Source organism: Myxine glutinosa, unplaced genomic scaffold, assembly GCF_964187855.1.
Source record: "Myxine glutinosa unplaced genomic scaffold, kmMyxGlut1.1 SCAFFOLD_521, whole genome shotgun sequence".
In the NCBI taxonomy this organism is placed as follows: Eukaryota; Metazoa; Chordata; class Myxini; order Myxiniformes; family Myxinidae; genus Myxine; species Myxine glutinosa.
The window spans coordinates 82,979-105,601 of NW_027616618.1; the positions used below are offsets into that span (position 1 = coordinate 82,979).

The 22,623-nt window shown below is 45.5% G+C and overlaps 1 protein-coding gene across 1 annotated transcript in view; it reads right to left on the reverse strand.

Annotated features, from left to right (window-relative positions):
- Window positions 1-22,623, reverse strand: part of LOC144889001 (carboxypeptidase inhibitor SmCI-like) — a 38,090-nt gene extending 15,467 nt beyond the window's left edge. The window contains exon 1 of the mRNA XM_078768804.1: window positions 22,509-22,623. Within this exon, the coding sequence (XP_078624930.1) occupies window positions 22,509-22,578 (70 nt within the window). The 5' untranslated portion in view covers window positions 22,579-22,623. The remainder of the gene's footprint in view (window positions 1-22,508) is intronic.

Here is a 22,623-nt window from a genome sequence, read left to right on the forward strand (position 1 = left end):
CAAACAAAATTTGGCAGAGAGGTAGCGTATGTGACAAGGCCCAAATGATTCGATTTTGGTGAAGTACAATTTGTTAAGTGATTCTTCACCTTTGAGTGATAATGATATTGCCAAAAATGAGGTGCAGATCAGTGTATGAAAGACTAGTACCTTTTGGTGATTGCTTTGATTGATTTTGATTAACAGTGATTCTGTATTGTTATTTTCTGCTTTACTCTGAGATACAAAACGTAAACTGTTCACCAGGCGGAGGTATGCTCTCTACTGAGTGCCCTTCAAGTCCTGGTGATGACTCGCCTGCTCTCCACGAGGGACACAGTGGAATCTTTAACGTCCACCAATAAATGCTGGCAGTTTAACATTCCTCCGAGGGACGGCACACACACTGATGCCTTGTCCTGTGTGTGAAACACCGGGATGACAGTGTAAGGACACTCTCTGTGACTGCATGATAGATCCTGATCGACACAGGAAGACCCACACCAAAAGTTTTCAACCTTATAAGAAAGAACAACTGTGACTGAGCCTTTTCACACAGTGATAGCTGTTTATCTCCCACTTAAGGTCATTGGAAATAGGTATCCCGGAAAAAATCAAAAGAAGTGACAATCTCAACTTCAGCATCGTGAATAACCAAGGGTTGAATGGGACTTTTGTTTTTCTGAAAGTCGACAATAATTACCCTCGCCAGAGGAGAGGGTATTTTGTTTGTCTGTTTGTCTGTTTGTCCGCACAGAATAAATATCATTTTCTCTGCAACCGTTGGTCCGATTGACAGGAAATTTTCACCATAGATGCAACTCCACCTGCAGAATTTTTTAATATAATTATGACGTCCTCGGTCAAGTGGTTCGGCCGCCATCTTGGAAAAACCAAAAAGCTTAGCACCTCCTTATCTCCGAAAGCGCTGAATAGAAAAAAATGAGACATGGCTCATTGTAAATAACTCTCCATGGGGAATAAAATATGTGAATGATGATGTCATAGGTGCCTCCATTATGACGTCATAATTCGACAAGTACAAAACTTCATCCTCCTATCAAGATGAAATTGCTTGGGTGCCATGTCGGCATCAACTGGTGGAGAAAAAAAGAAAAATATGACGTCATCGGTCACGTGGTTCGGCCGCCATCAAGGAAAAACCGAAAAACTTTGCACCTCTATATCTCCGAAAGCGCTGAATAAAAAAAAAATTGAGACATGGCTCATTGTAAAGAACTCTCCATGGGGAATGAATGAATGAATGAATGATCGTTTTAAGGCCATTTTCCCCGCTAGAGCGGGGGTTAGCCTTGCGGGCCCCATGACAATCATGGTTCCCTGTTTGAGGCAATGTTTTTATGGCCAGATGCCCTTCCTGACGCCAACCCTTGGTCACACTCTTACGATGCGCAGGGATACGGTGCACCTATTCTAAGCCGGGGTACACATCGGGATATTCATTCCAGCAAGCTGGTACTCAATTTGCACGACCTCAGAAGGATGACAGGCTGAATCAACCCCCCTGGTGTTAATTCAGCGATCGACCGGGATTCAAACCCAGGATCCTAGGAATCCCAAGCCAGCACCCTAACCGCTAAGCCAACACCAGGCTCCATGGGGGAATAAAATATGTTAATGTCATAGGTCCTTCCATTATGACGTCATAATTCGACAAGTACAAAACTTCAAATTTCACCATTTCTTGAGCATAATCTTGGAATAAATTAGTTTAGAAAAAAAAAGATGACATCATCGGTCACGTGGTTCGGCCGCCATATTTTTTTCACACAAAAGCCTTAAAAACCACTGAAAATACATCCTGGCGAGGGTTTGCAATCTCTGATTGCTCTTTTTCTTGTTTCCTTTGTCTTTACGATGGTTAGTTCGAGATTGTTTGAAGAACACCATTCCACAAGTTTTTCGACTTGATTACGGTGATCACTTTCGTCACAATTGAGAATCAGGCCAGCAACGGTCGTGTCATCTGCAAATTTCAGCACCAGCGAGCTATCAGATGATGCGACACAATCATGAGTGAACAATGAATATAACATCTGGGATAAACCACAGCTCTGAGGTGCTCCAGTGTTCAGGGTGATTGTCTGAGAAATGTTGGAACCAATTTTGACCACCTGTGGTCTGTCTATAAGAAAATCCCAAAGCCAGTTACAAATCGAACAATCAAAACCAGGTGCATCGACTTTAAAATAAAGTTTGTGAGGTGAAATGGTATTGAACGCAGAACTGAAATCCAAGACAAGTAACCTGGCATAGGTGGATGTACGTTTATCTAGAATCGAGATGGTTTAACATGTGATGGAGAGTGAGTGATACAGCACCAACAACAATGATTACAGCGATAGGCAAACAGATGAGGGTTAAGTGAAGGAGGAAGAACAGATTTCAGGTTCTGCAAAACTAGACGTTCAAAAGATTTCATAATGATGGATGTGAGCGCAACTGGTCTATAATCATTTCGGCAACTCACTGTGGAATGCTTTGACACAGGGATAATTGTGCACCGCTTCTTTCCTATAGTATCTCCAGGCGCTGCATGACGTCATCGCTGGGCACAATCGATGACGTCATCGCTGGGCACCGAAGAGGGCCCGGCAATGACGCGCGCTGAAAGGGAGTACTCAGTTTTCACTCCGGTTTTTTATTTTCTTTTTCTTGTTTGTTTGTTTTCTTGTTTTCTTTGTTTTCTTGTTTGTCCGGGCAATATCCCAGCTATCCTTTGAGCTAGGAATATGAAATTTGCGCAAAATAATGAGCACGCGCTTTTGCAAAAACGGTTTTATGTATATATATATTATATATATATTGTTGCGGAAACGGAGTACGGCACTCCCCTTAGCGGGGGGTTAGTCCCCCTTCTATTTTCACTGGCCGTCTCCGCTCCTGAAGCTGCCCAGCTCCCTCCAGGGAGGCAGGTGAGCAACCTCGTTCGAGACCGCGGACAAGATGTTAATTGCCGAGCGGATTAGCAGCCGCAGCTCTAACCGTTAACAGAAACTAACCCGATTCTGAACGTTGGCCAAATCGTGCCACAGGTATTCAAAGGGGGAAATCACAAAGACGATCGGATGTGAGGAAACCAGAAGGTAAGGAAGAACAAATATAATTTATTACTAATATTTACAAGTCAAAAGAAACCAAGGAGGAGGAAAAATACGAAAATAATTTACAGAAGAAGAAGAAGACACAGTGCAATACTAGCTCATCTAAACAGGCTTAACTTATACCCCAGACAACATAAAGGACGGACGACAATCAGCCTTACACGGGGAATGATGATAGGAATGAATGGCAGGAGGTGGATGGCTGGACGGACGAGGAGGTGGGATCACAAGGCGGGAAGGATGCGGGTGGTTGGTATGATCGCGCGGCTCGAGGTGAGCCTCCTCAATCGTATCTGCATGGCGGCGTTGCTTCGCGGCCGCAACTGCCGTCAATGCTCAAAGCTGCCGTGGTCAAAAGCTGCGGTGGATTCCGCTGCGGTGGACTCCTTACTCAGTGGTTCGTGGGAGCTTCCTCGGTCATCCGCTGGTGGGGGCTTCCTCGGTCATCTCCTTCCTCACTCGTCTCTCGTGGAGGGCGTCACGCCGCGGGTTATATAGCCACGCCCTACCAAGCCATGACCACACCTTACCAAGCCGTGCCCACCGAGTCCTGGTTGGGCGCAAGGGCTTCCTGGCTCCACCTCCTGATGACGAGGTGCGGGCCACACCCGTACTGTAGCTCCTCCCCCTTCTTCTCCGAGGCTTGACCACGTGCGTAATGGAGGCAAAGGCGCTGACAATGCGAATGGCAATGACGCAGTTGGAAATGGAGGTTTTGGGGCAATTGTAAGGGGACCTATCTTATTTCAATTCGATGCAATGCAGAGTCAACTAATGGGAAACAGAGCCTTATACTAACATAGAATAAAGAAATAACTATTTAGAAGGGTATATGGTGGCCTACGTGCTTGCGATGGATTAACTAAGAGGTTTTGGGGCAATTGTAAGGGGATCTATCTTATTTCAATTCGATGCAATGCAGAGTCAACTAATGGGAAACAGAGCCTTATACTAACATAGAATAAAGAAATAACTATTTAGAAGGGTATATGGTGGCCTACGTGCTTGCGATGGATTAAATAAGAGGACGACCTTTGACCTTTACACTACGGAGGTATTTACAAGGAATCATTACACTACTTACAGAGGGTGATATTTACACCAAAAAAAACACAGGATTCTCAAATCCGCAACACTGCACCCTCATCCTCTAGGCACGTCCCGGGCCTATAAAACTTTAACTTAGTGTGGCACGTCGGTGTAGTTCCCTCTACAATTAACCTGACCATGAGTGTGACAGTTTTAAAACACAAATAAGTATGTCCCTCTGCTGCATTGCACCCTGCCTAACAGATTCACACCCACAGGATAACCGAATTGCGGAATGGTTCTCAAACTAAACATGTGTGGTGGGGAGCATTATTTACAAGTGACGCTGATTGTATTTACAAAACGCAACCCAGGACCTGTGATTGTTCTTTTGGGGGAGGGAAAGACAGCCTGCGCTGCATCGATGCACCAGCACCAACAAAGAGCACCATAAAGCACCATAAAACCCCATACAGCACCATAAACGCACCATAAAGCCCCATACAGCACCATAAACGCACCATAAACGCACCAGTCAGTGCACAGTCACCACAGTTCAAAAAAAATAAACAAACCCCTGCTGGTGGTCTTTCTCTTTGGCTCCCTCTGCTGGCCATTGTTCTTCCTGATGTTGTCTTTCTTCTTCTTCTTACTGGCGGCCTACTTGGTGGATATAAAGCACAAAACATGTCCATTTTTATTTATGGCCCACAGGGGCCGACTATGGGTGGTTCACCTGTGGGCTTGGTGCCACCTCACCGGGTCCGCAAGCAAGATCTTGGGCCATCGTGGCCGGTTCCAGCAGAGGGGCCATGCCCCAACCCGTGGGGTCCATGAGTGGTGCTCAGCCACAGACATGTGGTCCATAAGTGGTGCATCGATGCAGGCAGCTGGTTGCGGGGGTTCGGGCACACAATGGCGGACTCCCGCACGCTCCCCTCAGTGCCCAAAGCGCACGATCCATGGGTTGGGGAAGGAAGACAGAGAGGGCAGGTTAGCGAGGGGTAAGGGCGCAAGGGTACACATCAATAAAGGCAATGCAAGGTGAGGTGTGCCTGGAGACCGAGCGGAGAAAAGCTCGTGCCTACCGTACGTCACCCCACCCATCACCTGTTCTACCCTTGCCCTTACCCATATTTACAAAAACCTACACATTTACAAATCCGTCACTACGTCTCGTCCTCCCTATATTTCCCCTACACCAAATTCGTCACAATCCCATTAATCAAAAATTTGCCATCACCAATTCATCATCAATCCTCATAAGGAAGGAGAGATGGAACAACAACACAATGTCACACCCACGTCATGATGCGTCTCACATTCCAAACATTTGCACAAAAAATAATAATAACATGGCATGGTGTGGAGTTTCGTCACCTCAGGTGAGTGGATGTAGATGGTGCGAGGAGATTTCAATCCTAACTTCTTTCTAAATGACTTTAATACACTTTACACTACCCGGGGTCTTTCCCTGCCAATCCATTGGCCATCTTACACTCTATGCGGTTTTAAGAACCAAATTCCCATTGACCAAACTGTGGTGCTTCATCAATTTGGGGTACCACTCCCCCGATTCAACTCCCTGTGCCTTTGCACAATTTCAGGACTGGGTCGTGTGGCTCTCCCAGCAGGTCTACCCACCTGCACACCTCCACCACTGCAGTTGCCTCCGAGCTTACCTGCTCCTTACCCTAACCTATCTACCTAGGGAAGGCCCTCTGGCGCTCTCCCCACTCGGTGCCCTCTGGCACTGGGCTACCCGGGTCCGTCCTCCGGATCCTCGGGCCCCATCCACAACTCTAACGGCTCCCAGAGCCCACCTGCGGCCTCACCTGGCCGACATCCTAACAGTGGCGGAGTGCCCATTTAACTACACACAATAACAGGCCACACGCCCAGCCATTTCCACGACACTAATGCACCCATCCAAACACCATTCTTCCACCACGCACCACAGATGCCAATATCCAACCACAATTTACCTACTCCCTCTACCTAACTCTTAAACTACCCTCCCCGGGTATTCGTGATGGGGTCCATCCTCCCCATACACACCTTCGCACCATCCACTCCACTCCACAGTTTCCACCATACTCACTCCATACCATCCATTCCATACTCCATATATTCCAGACCATATATTCCATACAACCATGCTCACCTGTATTTGCACACCTGTGCCATCACTCCTGGTGCTTCCTGCACCCTCCTTCCTCCAGGACCATTCGGTCAACACCACACACAATCACCATTACTCACTCATACACTGCTCCATACACCTTCGATTCTCAAACACACGGCATCACCTGATCTAACTACTCCCCTCTGAAACTTGCGCTTCCCAGTCGCCCCTTATACTACTGCGCTCCCTCGTCGTTATAATCCAAACTAATCTACCTACGTCCCCACTACCTGTATAATGTTGCTACTTACCTGTACAGTTACCTATGGTCATGTCTAAGTCCCTATACATTGTCCTAACCCTCCCGGGCTAGTTTTCCCTGCCAAACCCCATAGCTATTGCTCATGTGCCCCCTTTGTGAGGGATGGCAGAGTTGCCATCCCACCACATCGGGCATCTCCCACTATCAATTTGGCCCATCAAATTCCAACCAATCAAAATTTGCCAATCACTGCCAATCATTCTACCAATCATCAATTTGCCATTCATCAAATTTTGCCAATCACTTCTGCCAATCCTATTCACTATTCTAAAAATTTCGAATCCAAAACACTATTATCATCACAGTCCGCTATATCTGAGCCTCGGTGCGTCGTGACATCATTAAAACTCGGCTTCGCAAAGCTGAGCAATGAATTCGGGTGGTTTGGTCACCTGCAGGTTGAATCCGTCCGGCATTCGGTTCAGGGGAGGCGGTTTGGTCGGGCCGAGATTCCACGCACCATCTCGGCGCGGATCCTTGCGGCCTCCGGCCCGATCTCGCCCGGTCGGAACCCCGTCCCCGCAAGGGGGCGCCGTTCCGATCCCTCTTATCTGTCCTTGAACAGGACCGGTCGCCTTGCCCGGCTAGGCCCGGACTCGACCGTGCGGGGCGGGGCCAGGCCCGAATCGGCAACGACGTTTCGAAGAGAAGCGACGCGGCACCGATCCGCGCCGGGCCTCACATCCAACAAAGCGCACCGCGCCCCGAGTGCTTGCCTCGGCTATCCGTCGCCCTAAACGCTGCTCCGGTCCACGTCGATGCCTTACTCGCATGCTCACACGCACACGCGACCCTTTTCATGCTCACCAAACCCGGCGTTCCAATGCCGCCCGTACATTCCACACACTCCGTCCATTTCACCACCGCACTCCCTGTTACACACCACATCTCTCGCGCACACTCGCCATTCGCACACTTCCTTAACACACCTCGCGCACCGTCTTGCGCACTCTCCCTCGGTACGTACTCCGTACCACTCATGGGGGTGCACTCTTGCATCCACCCACTCACGCGCTTCAATGGGCTCTCCCACACCCGCGCCACAACCAACTCAGGTGTGCTTTCTCGCACACTCTCGCCGTCCATTCTAGGTGTGCATTCTCGCACCCGCTCCTCCACCAACTCACTCTCCGGGTCACTCTCACCCTCGCACGTACACTCTGTGCACTCCGACGTGCATTCCTGCTCGCACTCGGTTTTACTCCCACACTTTATAACCCGCTCACTCTTTGACGCACACTTTTTCCTCACATGCGTGCCATTTGCTTTAACACAGCACACAAAGGACCTTCCACGAACGCCCGGGTGCTTTCGCGATCCCAAGCGCGCGACAATTCTCTTCGCGCCAAACACTCTGCCGAAAAACCTCTTAGCACCATACACAGCACGACTCACCTTTGGGATCCTCTTCTCCACGCGCACCTGCAAATCTTTATAAGGATTAGCAAGTACGGCATCAGGATGTGAACTTAGACTTTGTGCACAATCCATTTCTCCCTTCAATTCCCGGGCTACCTCCGTCGTCTTTTCAATTTCAACTATACCCACCACTACTGCTTTTTCTTTATTCACCTCGACGACCGCTGGCTGTATTAAAATTCCCTCTACCTCAGCGGTCGCCGGCTTTTCCATACCCCGGGTCGCGATCTCTACACCTGTCATTTTACGCGCGCTTTCCTCCGCCTCGCTCAACCAGCGCTTCTCGACCTGCTTTACCTCGTCGTGCACCCCTGGGACCTGCTCGCTCAACATGCGATCCATGGTCTCCCCACATTTTTGTGCGCTCTCCCCACATTTTTGTATGCTGTCACCCATTCTGTCCCCAACTTTGCCGATTCGCTCCAATTTGCTTCCTAGCCTCCCGATTCGATTTCCCATCTCACTTAACCGGTCTCTCAATTTCTCACTGGTACCCCGCGCTTCATCCCTCATTGCCCCCAATTGCTCACTGGTACCCCGCGCTTCGTCCCTCATTGCCCCCAATTGCTCACTGGTACCCCGCGCTTCGTCCCTCATTGCTCTGATTTCCGCCCTTGATTTGTCCCCCTGCAGGTTCAGGGACGCCTGCATTTGTGCCATAAATTGCTCCATGAGGGCATACATTTGGACCATCCCCATTGGTGCAGCGGGCGTGGCTGCCGCAACCATGTGTGAGCCGCCATTTTGTGCGCCTCCAACCTCGTGCGCGGCGTCGCCATTTTGTGCGCCTGAAGCCTCTACAACCACATCCTCATTGCTCTCCTCTCTCTCCCCCATATACCTTTCCCTGGGGTCCTGGGTCGACTCTAAACCCTCTAATTCTCCCACCGGATTCCGGTCGCCTTGATTATCCATGGCACGATTTTTAAATTTGGATGTTATAAAATAGAATTTTGGGCCACTCGTAATTTTGAGTGCGCCAAGCGCACTTCAGGTCCGAATCCCACTCCTGACACCAATTGGTGCGGAAACGGAGTACGGCACTCCCCTTAGGGGGGGGTTAGTCCCCCTTCTATTTTCACTGGCCGTCTCCGCTCCTGAAGCTGCCCAGCTCCCTCCAGGGAGGCAGGTGAGTAACCTCGTTTGACACCGCAGACAAGATGTTAATTGCCGAGCGGATTAGCAGCCGCGGCTCGAACCGTTAACAGAAACTAACCCGATTCTGAACGTTGGCCAAATCGTACCACAGGTATTCAAAGGGGGAAATCACAAAGACGATCGGATGTGAGGAAACCAGAAGGTAAGGAAGAACAAATATAATTTATTACTAATATTTACAAGTCAAAATAAACCAAGGAGGAGGAAAAATACGAAAATAATTTACAGAAGAAGAAGAAGACACAGTGCAATACTAGCTTATCTAAACAGGCTTAACTTATACCCCAGACAACATAAAGGACGGACGACAATCAGACTTACACGGGGAATGATGATAGGAATGAATGGCAGGAGGTGGATGGCTGGACGGACGAGGAGGTGGGATCACAAGGCGGGAAGGATGCGGGTGGTTGGTATGATCGCGCGGCTCGAGGTGAGCAGCCGCCGACCCTCCTCAATCGTATCCGCACGGCGGCGTTGCTTCGCGGCCGCAACTGCCGTCAACGCTCAAAGCTGCCGTGGTCAAAAGCTGCAGTGGATTCCGCTGCGGTGGACTCCTTACTCAGTGGTTCATGGGAGCTTCCTCAGTCATCCGCTGGTGGGGGCTTCCTCGGTCATCTCCTTCCTCACTCGTCTCTCGTGGGGGGCGTCGTGCCGCGGGTTATATAGCCACGCCCTACCAAGCCATGACCACACCTTACCAAGCCGTGCCCACCGAGTCCTGGTTTGGCGCAAGGGCTTCCTGGCTCCACCTCCTGATGACGAGGTGCGGGCCACGCCTGTAATGTAGCTCCTCCCCCTTCTTCTCCGAGGCTTGACCACGTGCGTAATGGAGGCAAAGGCGCTGACAATGCGAATGGCAATGACGCAGTTGGAAATGGAGGTTTTGGGGCAATTGTAAGGGGATCTATCTTATTTCAATTTGATGCAATGCAGAGTCAACTAATGGAAAACAAGTGCACATACATTCAAAGTACACCGCCCCATGCCAAATAATTAAATATGCTGCAGCGCGGCATTGCCGGGGCGCCGCAGGCGCCCGGCAATACCGCAGTGCAGCTCATTGAGGCTGCATTGGGAGGGAGAGGTGTACACTAATTGATTGATTAATTGTATAATTAAAATCAATAAAAGATTATCACAAAATATTTTCATAATCAATTGGCTAATCGCATAACTAAACCACGAGTGCTTCATCCGAAGATGTATCTTTTAGAAATTTAATTAAATAAGTCATTTATAAAAAATTAAATAATTAATTGATTACTCAATAAATAATTAATCGATTAATCAATAAATAATTAATAGATGAAATGATTAATCAATAAATCAAAAATATCCTTGATAGCCACATCACTTGGTCACTCATGTCCAAATATTAGCTTCCCAGCTCAAAAGGTGCCTGAGATATTGGCCAAATGAGAAAGAAAATAAATAAATGATTAATAATGAAAATAAATAAATAATAATCATAAAAAAATTAAATTATTAATCAATTTGGTCAGAGAACACATAAACTACCACTATTTCATCAGAATCTGTAACTTCAAAAAAAAAACATTTTTGTCATTAATCGAATAATTAAATAATTAATCGATTAATTGATTAATTAATAAATCAAAAATATCCTTTGCAGCCCAATCACCTGGTCATTGGCATGTCCAAATATCAGCTTCCTAACTCAAAAGGTGCCTGAGTTAATGGTCAGAAGAGAAAGGAAATTTGATTAATTAAATAAGTACTTAATTAATCGCTAATAATGAAATAACTCCTCAATTTATTGGTTAATCAAAAAAAAAAATACCGTTTTTGACAAAGGACTTGCTCACTATTGTGCCGAAATTTCAGCTTCCTAGCTTAAAGGATGGCTGAGATATCGTCCGGACAAACAAACAAGAAAGCAAGAAACCAAGAAAGAAAACAAGAAAGAAACCAGAGTGAAAACTGAGTACTCTCTTTCAGCGTGCGTCACTGCCGAGCCCCCTTTGGTGCCCGGCAATGACGATTTGCAATGCCTGGAGATGGCATAGGAAAGGAGCGGTGTACAATAGAGCCTTATACTAACATAGAATAAAGAAATAACTATTTAGAAGGGTATATGGTGGCCTACGTGCTTGCGATGGATTAACTAAGAGGACGACCTTTGACCTTTACACTACGGAGGTATTTACAAGGAATCATTACACTACTTACAGAGGTTGATATTTACACAAAAAAACACAGGATTCTCAAATCCGCAACAATATATATATATTTTTTTTATCAATTAATTGATTAATTACTCAATTATTATCGATTTATTAAGTACTTATTTATTTTCTTTCTCATCTGGGCAATATCTCAGGCACCTTTTGAATTAGAAAGCTGATATTTGGACGTGAGAATGACCAAATGATTTGGCTGTAAAGGGTATTTTTTATTCATTGATTAATCAATTAATTCCTTGATTTATTTTTTTTAAGTTACAGATTCGGATGAAACGGTGGTGTTTAGGTATTCTATTAGCGAAATGATTAATAATTTTATTATTCCACCATTACTATTTATTTCTTTTTCATTATTAATGACATTTCTTTTCTTTCTCATCTGTGCAATATCTCAGGTATATTTTGAGTTGGGAAGCTGATATTTGGACATGACAGTGACCAAGTGATTTGGCTGTAAAGGATATTTTGGATTTATTGATTAATCAATTAATCGATTGATTCATTGATTAATCAAACAATTAACTATTTTTAAAAATCAACTAATTCATTATTTAATTAATTTTCAAAAAGTTACAGCTTCGGATGAAACCCTGGTGGTTTAGGTATGTTATTAGCTAATTGATGAAGAAATTAATTATTTTACGATTATTATTTATTTATTTTAATTATGCAATTAATCAATTATTGTAATAATAATAATAATAATGCATTTATTTTATATAGCGCTTTTCAGGAAGCCCAAAGACGCTTTGACAGAGTGCAAAACATAATGCATAGCAAAACATAAAAACAATTGCACACCTGTACCTCCTAATACCGTCTCGATGTGCTGCACGGCAGCATCGCCGGCCGTCAAAGTCTCCCCGGCAAAGTCGCGAGCTGGAGGATATGTTGTTGTTACATCTGTACTTGTTTTGGACTTTTTTAAAACAAGGGACAAAGTGACCAGTTGAAATGTAAATAGACGGGTCAATATATGAAAAATAAGGGCCTAACCCCAAAAAAAATTATAATAAAGGTTTTTTTGTTTTAGGTGTATCATTAGGTTGTACTAGACCCCTGAAAAAAAGTTTACCAAAATTTGACTCCGGGAAAGTGGTTAATTAGCATATTTTCAAAATGGCACCCCCAAAATTTTCAATGTACAGAAAAAAAATTTCTTGTTCAATTTAGACCCTATAAATGTATTACAAATAGATAGAAACATGGTTGCTTTACCTAATGAACACATCAGAAAATTTCTATGACGTCATTGTGACGTCATAATGACGTTGCTGTCTCAATTACGTCATATGATATCATGAATCATTACTGTTTTTCCTTACTACCAAGACTTAAATAAATATTTTTTGTTTCAGGATTTGAAACTGGATAACGGAGAGCTTGACGAAGACGTCTGCCCAATTTGCAAAGCGAGTTTGGAAGACGCCAAGGACACTGATGTTTCCAAACTTTCAAGGAAGGGTGTTGAAAAAATCAACAAATCAAGCCAAGAAAGGGGTTGTGATGATGTTGTCGCAAGACCAAACCAACGAGTACACAAGAAATGTCGATCCTCGTGGACAAATGAAAAAGCAATCAAACAGGCTTTAAAACGTTCTTCTGAATCATCATCACCTGTAAAGAAGAAGAGCCGCCGTATTAGCTTAGGGCCATATGACCCTAAAAAGGACTGCCTCCTCTGTGGCCATGAAATTTCTAAGGGTACTCATGGACATGATGAAAGTGCCGGTAAGATTCTCACTGACTGTTTCCCTCAGACGATAGTTAAACATTGCAAAGAAAGACACGATGATTGGGCGCATATTGTTCAGGGTCGAATTGAATATCTTGGTACAAATTTGCAAGCTTCTGACTGTGTTTACCATAAACGCTGCAATACCTACTTTCGATTGGGGCAGGAAATGCCAGACCAGTTTCGATCAGAGGCAGTGCAAAAACCAAAACACATCGGGCGGCCCACAAACGAGGACCAGCGACAAGCATTTGTGACAGTTTGTGAATATTTGGAAAGCAATGATGAAGAACAAATTACGATATCTGAACTTGTGAGCAAAATGGGTGAATACTTACTTGAAGAAGACTCTGTGCCATATGGAAGGCAATATTTGAAGCAAAAACTGATAGAACGCTACAATGATTCTATATGCATAGCGGAAGTAGAAGGGCTTCAGGATATAGTGACGATGAGGGGGAAAACTGCAAAAATACTTCGTACCTATTTCGAGACTTCAAAAGATGGTGATTCCGAAAGTCAGAAACGTGCAATCATTGCTACAGCTGCCAAGCTCCTGAAGTGCGATATCAAGACTGAAATCCCATCAGTCACTGATCGATATCCTTCTTCGCAGAGCCTCAAACTAGACACTACATTAGATTACTTGCCGATTTCACTGCGTACCATGTTGAATAAACTGTTTGTGGGGACAGATAAAGATGAAAAAGTTGCTGCTATCGGGCAGTCAATAATACAAGGTGTTCGCCCGCGGGCACTTGTAGTGCCACTTCAAATAGGACTTGCTACTCAGCTACACCATGTCTATAAGTCACGATTTCTCATTGACACCTTGTCTGTGATGGGGTTTAGCTCTTCTTATGGGGAGGTGCAGAGATTCTTGCAAAATGCTGCTGATGTGGTTGCACCAGAGTTACTTGGGAAAGGATCATCTGGTACAGTATTATTCGCTGCTGATAATGTTGACCACAATATCATAACTCTGGATGGAAAAGGAACCTTCCATGGAATGGGAATGGTGGCAGCAACAACACCAGGACAGGTGACAACCCATGTTGTCAATAGGAAAAACGTTTCCAAATTGAATGTGAAAGAAATGTCACGGGTTGATATCATTGATTATCGCTTCTCCACATTTGCACGTCGTAACATTATGTTTGAAAAACAACTTCACTGTCCTGTCCCAGTTGTAGACATTCTATGGGAGCTCTCATTCTGTTTCCACATGGACACACCCAACTGGCAGGGAATGATGAACATAGTTCATAGCGTATCTGACCACCCTGGAAAATCATCTGTCACATTCCTACCAATGATCGACATGTATCCAAGTGAGCCAACTTGCATACTCTCCACACTTAGTTTCATTTGTGACCTAGCAGCGAAACACAAGATTGCGCCAATTGTGACATTCGACCAACCCTTGTTCTTTAAGGCCTCGGAAATAATCTACAATTCACCAGAGTGGAGCCACCTGAAGAACATTACGTTGATGTTAGGAAGTTTCCATACGTTGATGAACGTGCTCGGTGCTATTGGCACACATCGCGGGTTTTCGGGATGGGAAAGAAAACATTCTTTGAGAAAGTTGCCAAAGGGGATGAACAGTTAAAATCCTGTGCACTTGCTTTTACCAAACCTGGCCAGACAGCGGACACAATAGAACAGCATGGTAACCAGTCGATGGTTTTACTGTTTTCCGGAAAGCAAACGGATTATCTTGCTTCTTTGCGACATTCGGTGTTTAAAAAGAAAGTGGTTTCAGCATCATCCTTTGTTGCGCCTGCTAGACTCCCACCAACTGCATCTGCGACAAAATTCCATTCCCTGCGTGCGTACTATCAAATAATGACATGGCTAGGACTTGAGAGCAATTTGGATGCCACTGACTGGGGTTGGAAAATTGAGGACAATCAATTCGCACCAGTTATGACCGCAAAAAACCCTGCGCCGGACAATTTGTTAAAGATTGTGCATTGCAATTGCACGACCGCTTGCACAACACAGCGCTGTACATGTAGGAGGTACGGTTTACCTTGCACCTCTGCTTGTGGAGAATGCCAACTTGAATCCTGTGAAAACCCAAACAACGTTCGTCCAATGGATCAAGATGACACAGAAGACAGTGACGATGATGACTAATGGTATGTGACAGTCATAACTTAAAGGCTCTTAGTGGTTTCTGACATTCAGTGTGTTATGGACGAGTTTGATTTCATTGCCTATTTCTGTAAGGACAACCAGCTGACATGATATTTCCCTTCATATGGTCATACGGTGATGCAGGGATTTGTTCCTAGGTTGCATGGTGTCATGACGTCACTACCAATAACCATGTATTATTCACAGACCTTTCAGAAAATACTGTATTGTATAGGCAGATCAAATTTTCAAAATTTTTTTTTCACAAAGTGTGTATTTGTTGAAAAAAGTTGATAAAAATGCATGTATTATTCATTGTCGTCATCATTGACGTCATAATGACGTCATAGAAGTTTTCTGATGTGTTCATTATGTAAACCAACCATGTTTCTATCTATTTGTAATACATTTATAGGGTCTAATTTGAATTATAAAAAAGTTTCCTGAACATTGAAAATTTGGGGGGGGTGCCATTTTGAAAATATGCTAATTAACCACTTTCCCGGAGTCAAATTTTGGTAAACTTTTTTTCAGGGGTCTAGTACAACCTAATGATACACCTAAAACAAAAAAACCTTTATTATAAATTTTTTTGGGGTCAAACCTTACATTGACCCGACTAAAAGTTAAAATGGGCGACAGTTCATCAGCACAAGCCCGCAGCAAGCCGGGGCTGATACGATCAGGACCAGTCGCTTTTCTGACCTTCAAGTTCATCAGAACATGTCGAATGTGGATGTTGGTGGTGGTATGTGTGGGTGGGAATAGAGGATAGGGTAAGAAGGCGGTGTCATCAAGTAAAGAAGGAAAGGTGAAGCAGGCCGAGGGTGGTGCTTTGGGGTTGTAGAGAAGGAAGAGAGGGAATAGCCAAATTTTGGAGACTTTGGAGAGAAAAGGAAAATGAGGTTGTCGGAGAAGCAGCAGGGCTTATACTTCTCGTCATTTAAAAAATAAATATTAGACAGCTGGGCCATTGTGAAGTCTTATTTGAGACAATTTCATATGAATTCTCCCTATTTTCACTTTTTTTAAAAAATTTTTACTCACCTTGTATCAAGCAATCACTCTACCTTTGTCATCTTTATCAGCTTCGTCACTTTTATTAATCAAACATCCAAGGTAGATCCATGATATTACAAAAAGGGGGATCACATAAAGCTGGTGACATGTCCTAAAAGCTGTCAAAAAATTGAAGACTTGCGACATATTTAACGATACATGGATATTTCTGGTCGTAATCCTTCTAAAAAAAATTCAGCCCGACATCTTGCTTGTTATACCTGGTGGTTTCGCAGCTGTGCTTCTCCGGGGCGGCTCTCCATTCATTGATGGATCCCACGGATGGTGCAGTCATTTCGTGATTCGAGCGGCTGTTCCACGGTTCCACGACGTGATTCATCATTGGTTGTACCTGTGCTCCGAGTCAGCTTCATTGAGTGCTCTCTCAATCAAAGTGGAGCTCTCAAGAAAATGTCAGGAGAACAACGCTTGTAACCATGGAGATTTGTACGTTTCAGTGAAATTGGCATTTGCTCTCCTTTCTTCAACAGATTCCATCACCATAGTCCCTGGACACGAGAGCAAACATCCCTTCGACACCTTCTCAATGAAATATTTGTGCTTTTAAAAGCACGGCCTCAAGGTGGGACTAGAATACTCTACAGCTGGACCATGACGAACTAGAGATATGTACAAAGGTTAAACTTTTTTTCTTCGTAAAGCCGGGAAAGCATCTTTTTATCATTCCTACATTTTGATTTGGTTTCTTTTAACAATATCTGCCACATGAGCACCAGCTGTCAAGTCGTTCAATTTCAGAATTCCCAAGTCCTGCTGTTTGACTTCCTAAAGATACATCTCCACTCATGGAGTACGTCAAACGGACAAGACTGCACATCTCTCAGCAATGAATCTGAGGCTGGCAAGATGGCCGAGACATACAGGTACGCACACTCACCTTTAAGCTACCAAGCCTGGGTTCGAATCCAGACCCAGCTATAAAATGTCATCCTGGTGCTTCGCAGGCATGGCGATTCATCAGTGTGTGCTGTGGCGTCCCTTGGATGGACCACTGGGTATCCCTACAGATATCCTGCCAGTTGGTGGACGTTAAAGACCCCGCGGTGTCCTTCCTGAAGAGTAGGCGAGCTATCGCCGGCACCATGAACAAATTACAAATTCTAGCTCTAACCAAGACGTGGGTTCATTCTTAATTGTTATGGCATCAGTATCAAGAGGCAGCCATAAGAAGAAGAAGAGGGAGAAACGGACGTAGAAGAAGAAGAAAAAAACAAAAGTACAGAAGAAGAAGAAGGATTGAGGCTGAGTTACACAATGTCCTGAACCAACCACAGAATTAAAATCTTCCTGGAACAGCAACTCATCACAGTCCTTCTGATTGTTAATCTCTAAATAAATCTACGTGTTGTCGACAAAAGCTAATTAACGGTAAATTTCACCCCTACGTATAGTGGGGGGGCCAATGTAGCAGATTGAAATGCCCAGTGAAATTGCTTGTTAATTTTTGGACACTGGTTGGGCTGTCTTTAGGGATGATATAAGTTCTAGAAAAAATATGTCTCCAATTGTTTCAAGTTCTTTATGGCGGCCATTTTGGATTTTCAAAATGGCGGATGTCGAAAACGTAAAATTCCATTATCTTGGCTTCTAAATGACCTAGAGTTTCGATTCTGGTGTCCAGTTGTACATTTTTGGGGATAGAGAATTGAATGAAACCTTCTTTAATAACCTACAAGGGATAAAAATAGGTTTTTATGGCACAGCCGAACCAGTGTCCAAAATCTAACTTAATGCACATCTATCTTAATTGTTATTTGTTATTTGTATGCACCCATGGCAATTTGAAGGAGAAATGAACACTGATGATGCTGAAAAGCATGTACCCAAAGTACTCTATGCTTTCCTCCGCTGGCTACTGGAAGGACCAGCCACGAGCATTGAGCCAGAGACTATGCGCTCAGCCACTATTCATCGAGATGTTATAACCATCAGTCAGAACATCATGTACGGCTACAAGTCAAAACGCCAAGTCACGTACAAGCCCAAAGAGCCAGATGCACCATTCCGCCATCGCTTAGAATGGCCACAGCAGCTTGCCGTTGCCATTGTAGTCCATCAGTCCACCAGAAACAAGAAGCTTCTGGATTTCCTGCATGGGTTCGGTCTGTCTGTTGATTATAGTCGGATCTTGCGGTTGGAGACACAGCTGGCCAACTCAGTCATAGAGTCTACGACAGAACAGGGTGTATACTTTCCAAGAACCATGCGCATAGGGACGTTTGTCTTCTTTGCAGTGGACAACAGTGACTTCAATGAAGACACACCTGATGGGAAGCGGACACTCCATGCTACAGCCTGGGCACTCTACCAACGACGGGAACATGCACCCTCCACAGATGAACATAGAACACTGACACTACATGACCGAAAGGCCAGACACCGCTCACTCAAGGTTCTGACTGCTCCAGACTTTGTTCCTTGCCAAGCACCAAACAAACAATCTGCCACAGGTACCACGTATAGCTTCAAGACACGGTCAAACCCAGATGTCACCAAGCCGTACTCTGCGACGGACACAGTGTGGCTACTTTCACGCACAATCATGCGAACAGCTGAAGCTGAGGACGTACAAGACGACATCATCCCACCAGATGACCAGCTGCAAGCTGCAGAACCCCAGCATGCTGACCCTGTTGGGTCACTCGTCCACGATCCAAAACAACCACCTGGCAGTAGGATCAAGCATCACGATATCCCAACTTGGACAGCCTACAACTCACTGCTCTCCTCTTCGAAGCCTCTGACAGAGGTCAACGCCCTGCCATTGGTAGCAGCACCAGCCCATGAATGGCAAACACTGATAACAGTCTTGAAACAGACACAGCAAATCAACTGCATGGTCATGGGTCCCGATAGGAAGACAGTGATCACCTTAGACATGGCCCTGTATGAGCGAGCCAAACAGCTGGAGATGACCAGAGATGACTGCAAAGGCAAGTGGGTACTGCGACTAGGGGAGATGCACACTGTGATGGCTGCACTGAGGGCTGCTGGGAATGCCATAGAGGACAGTGGTCTTGACGAGGCTTGGTCTGAGGCTGATATCTATGGCCCAACAACGACCAGACAAATACTGGAAGCCAAGCACATGAAGAGGGCTTTGGAGGCCCACATCACCACTGTCCAAGCCCTCTTCGACCTCTATGTGGACGAATTCTTCCAAGAGCATCCCCATCTGAGGGGCCCATGTACCCAGTCAGCACAACAGGTTGCCCAGAGCTGTCATCTACACAACCGAGAGGAGATGACAAGCGCGCAGAACAACATGCTAGCTGTCCTCGAGTCAAACGAAGTCCTGGAGGCCATGGCAAAGTTTGATGAGAGGAAAGAAGCCAAGAGTCCACTGTTCAAGTTTGTGCGATGCTACATGCGGATGATAATGCTGATATACACATTCATCCGTGCCACCCGTGATGGACAATTTGAGCTTCACCTGTCTTCACTGGATGAGATGTGCATATACTTCTTTGCACATGACAAACAGAAATATGCCAGGCTGACTCCCCGGTACCTTGCAGAGATGAAGGCCCTGAATATGACAGATCCAGGGATCTACCAAGAGTTCATGGATGGAAACTTCAGTGTCCATAAGAATGAAATCCCCTTCTGTGCTGTAGGTGTGGACGATGCACTGGAGCACATCAACAGGATCATGAAGGTGACAGGGGGTATTGTGGGCATTACCCAGAATGCCAGTGCCCGCGAAAGGTTCTTTCTGACAGCACCAGAGCTGAGTAGGCTTGCTGAAGAAGCCTGTCAGATGGCTGGCTCACAATCAGCTACACGCAAGGAGCACCACGACCTATCAACCACAGTCTGGGCTCGGCAGGAAGACAGCATTCGTCGACTGAAGAATGTGATCAGAGAGTCCATGAATCCCATGACGCATGAGGGTGAAGACCTGACGACTATCATCACCAAGGTGGTGATGCCAGCTGAAGTACAGAAGGATGTCTGCAACCAAGATGAGATTGGTCAGAAAGCGTATAACACGTTTGTTGCAGAGCGCATCAACACAAATGAAATCAACCTTTGGGCCAGAATGGGAAAGGTCAAACTGAAGATGTGGAAGAGTGCCAGGAAAGCTGTGAAGCACAAACTGGCAGACAAGGTTGTAGAGCTGAAAGACGACAGGTCACTGTTTGCGCGCATGCTGATCGTGGCCCGCTCACGACCAGAGATCAACTTGAAGGATGCCATAGGTCAATATGAATTCACCGCGCTTCCACGAACCCTCTTTGCAATGGCTGGGACACTACTACCATGCACAGACAAAAGCAAGCTCATGGGCATCCTAGAAGATCTACCCAAGAAGTCAACTGGCACTGGTCAGCAGCCAGACGACGACAATCCTGAACATACTCCACCCCCTCCCAAGAAGGTGACTGTCATAGACGGCATGGCATTAGTGCAAGCAATGGGTAAGCCACAATGGGTCAAAACATGTGCCCAGTGGGCTGGCCATTTCAATGCAACACTGGACTGCAAGACCAACGGGTATGATGAAGTCCACCTCGTGTTTGACCGATATGATCTGCCAAATTCACTGAAAGAGGCCACACGGGAGAGGCGCCAAGGTGGCAAGCCGCCCACTGCTTACCACGTTCAAGACAGCACCCCGATTGGGAAACTGACAGCAAAACAGTTCCTGTCGCACACCAACACCAAAGATGAGCTAACTGTCTATCTGGCAAAGAAAGCTCTGTGTCACTTTGAGGGGACTACCAAGGTCTTCATCGTCACTTCAAGGCAGGATGTCTTCTCCAACTGCATGGATGTACAGCATCTCCGTAGCTCCCAGGAGGAGGCTGATACGAGGATCTTTCTTCACAGTCTAGATGCCGTCCGAAGAGGTGCAACACAGCTGTACATTCAGTCACCTGATACTGATGTATTCATCCTAGCACTCCACCGGTACCATGAACTATGCAAAGACACATACTTCATCACGGGTGTGGGGAACAAGAAGAGGCAAATCTCACTGGAACCAATAGTACATGAACTTGGTGTCAGGAAGGCTGCAGCCCTACCAGGATTCCATGCATTCACGGGAGCAGACCAGACTGGTCGGTTTGCCGGCAAGGGAAAGCTCACATGTTGGCAAGCCCTCAATAGGTGCTCTGTTGAGGTGGTATCTGCGTTTCATGACCTTGGGGCCTCTGAGGAGCTGAGAGCTGACACAGAAAGTGACATTGAGGCATTTGTATGCCAGCTGTATGAGCCTCGTACTACAGTTGTGGATGTGGGCAAGCTGAGGTGGAGACTGTTTACCAAGAAACAGCTAGAGGCACAGAAGCTGCCACCAACACGGGGAGCTTTACATGAAGCCATTGCTCGTGCACATTTCCAGGCCATGGTGTGGCATCAGGCTGATGTACCGGACCCCCAGCTTCCACAACCAACAGAACATGGATGGAGAGCAGAAGGAGATCAGCTGGTGCCCATCACAACCAAGGACCCTCCAGCCCCAGCTGCCATCACACATCTAATCAAATGTAACTGCAAGAAGACCCAATGCATGTCTCACTGCTCATGCAGGTCTCAGCATCTCAACTGTTCTGAGATGTGTATGTGTGGGGCAGATGAAGAGGTGTGTGGTAACACGGGTCAGGAGCGCCCCATGGGAATCGATAACACTGATGATGAGGAGGATGGAGATCCTTCAATGTAACAATGAACACTGCCAACTAAAAATATTGCACAAAGACATTATAAGTGTACATTTGAACACTAAAGTCCAGCCTTTATGTGATTTAGAAGTGAAAATGATGGAAAAAAATATATATGTGTTGGCATAAGTGCGTGAAAATCCAAGATGGCTGCCATAAGAACCCTTTTGATCATATGTAGGTGTATAAATGTGTGTTTATTGGATTAAGTATCCGCAAATATGTACATTTGGACACCAAAATTAACACTCTAGGTCATTTAGAAGCCAAGATAATGACAATTTCGGTTTTCAACAAACGCCATTTTGATAATCCAAAATGGCCGCTATAAAGAACTTGAAAAAAATGGAGACATATTTTTTCTACAACTTCTATCATCCCTAAAGACAACCCAACCAGTGTCCACAAATTAACATTTGAATTCAACGGGAAAACATTGGCCCCCCCACTAGTACCAGGAATATGATTATTAACAAATGCAATGGTAAACATCGGACATTGGAAGAAAAAAAAACAACCTCGTACTTCATCCAGAGTTCGACTGAGGAGAATCGAGGGAATTGATGAACACCTTCTTTGTTCTTGCATTTAATTTTCCTATCAGCTTTTGACTTTCGGCCTCAGCAGCTTTTG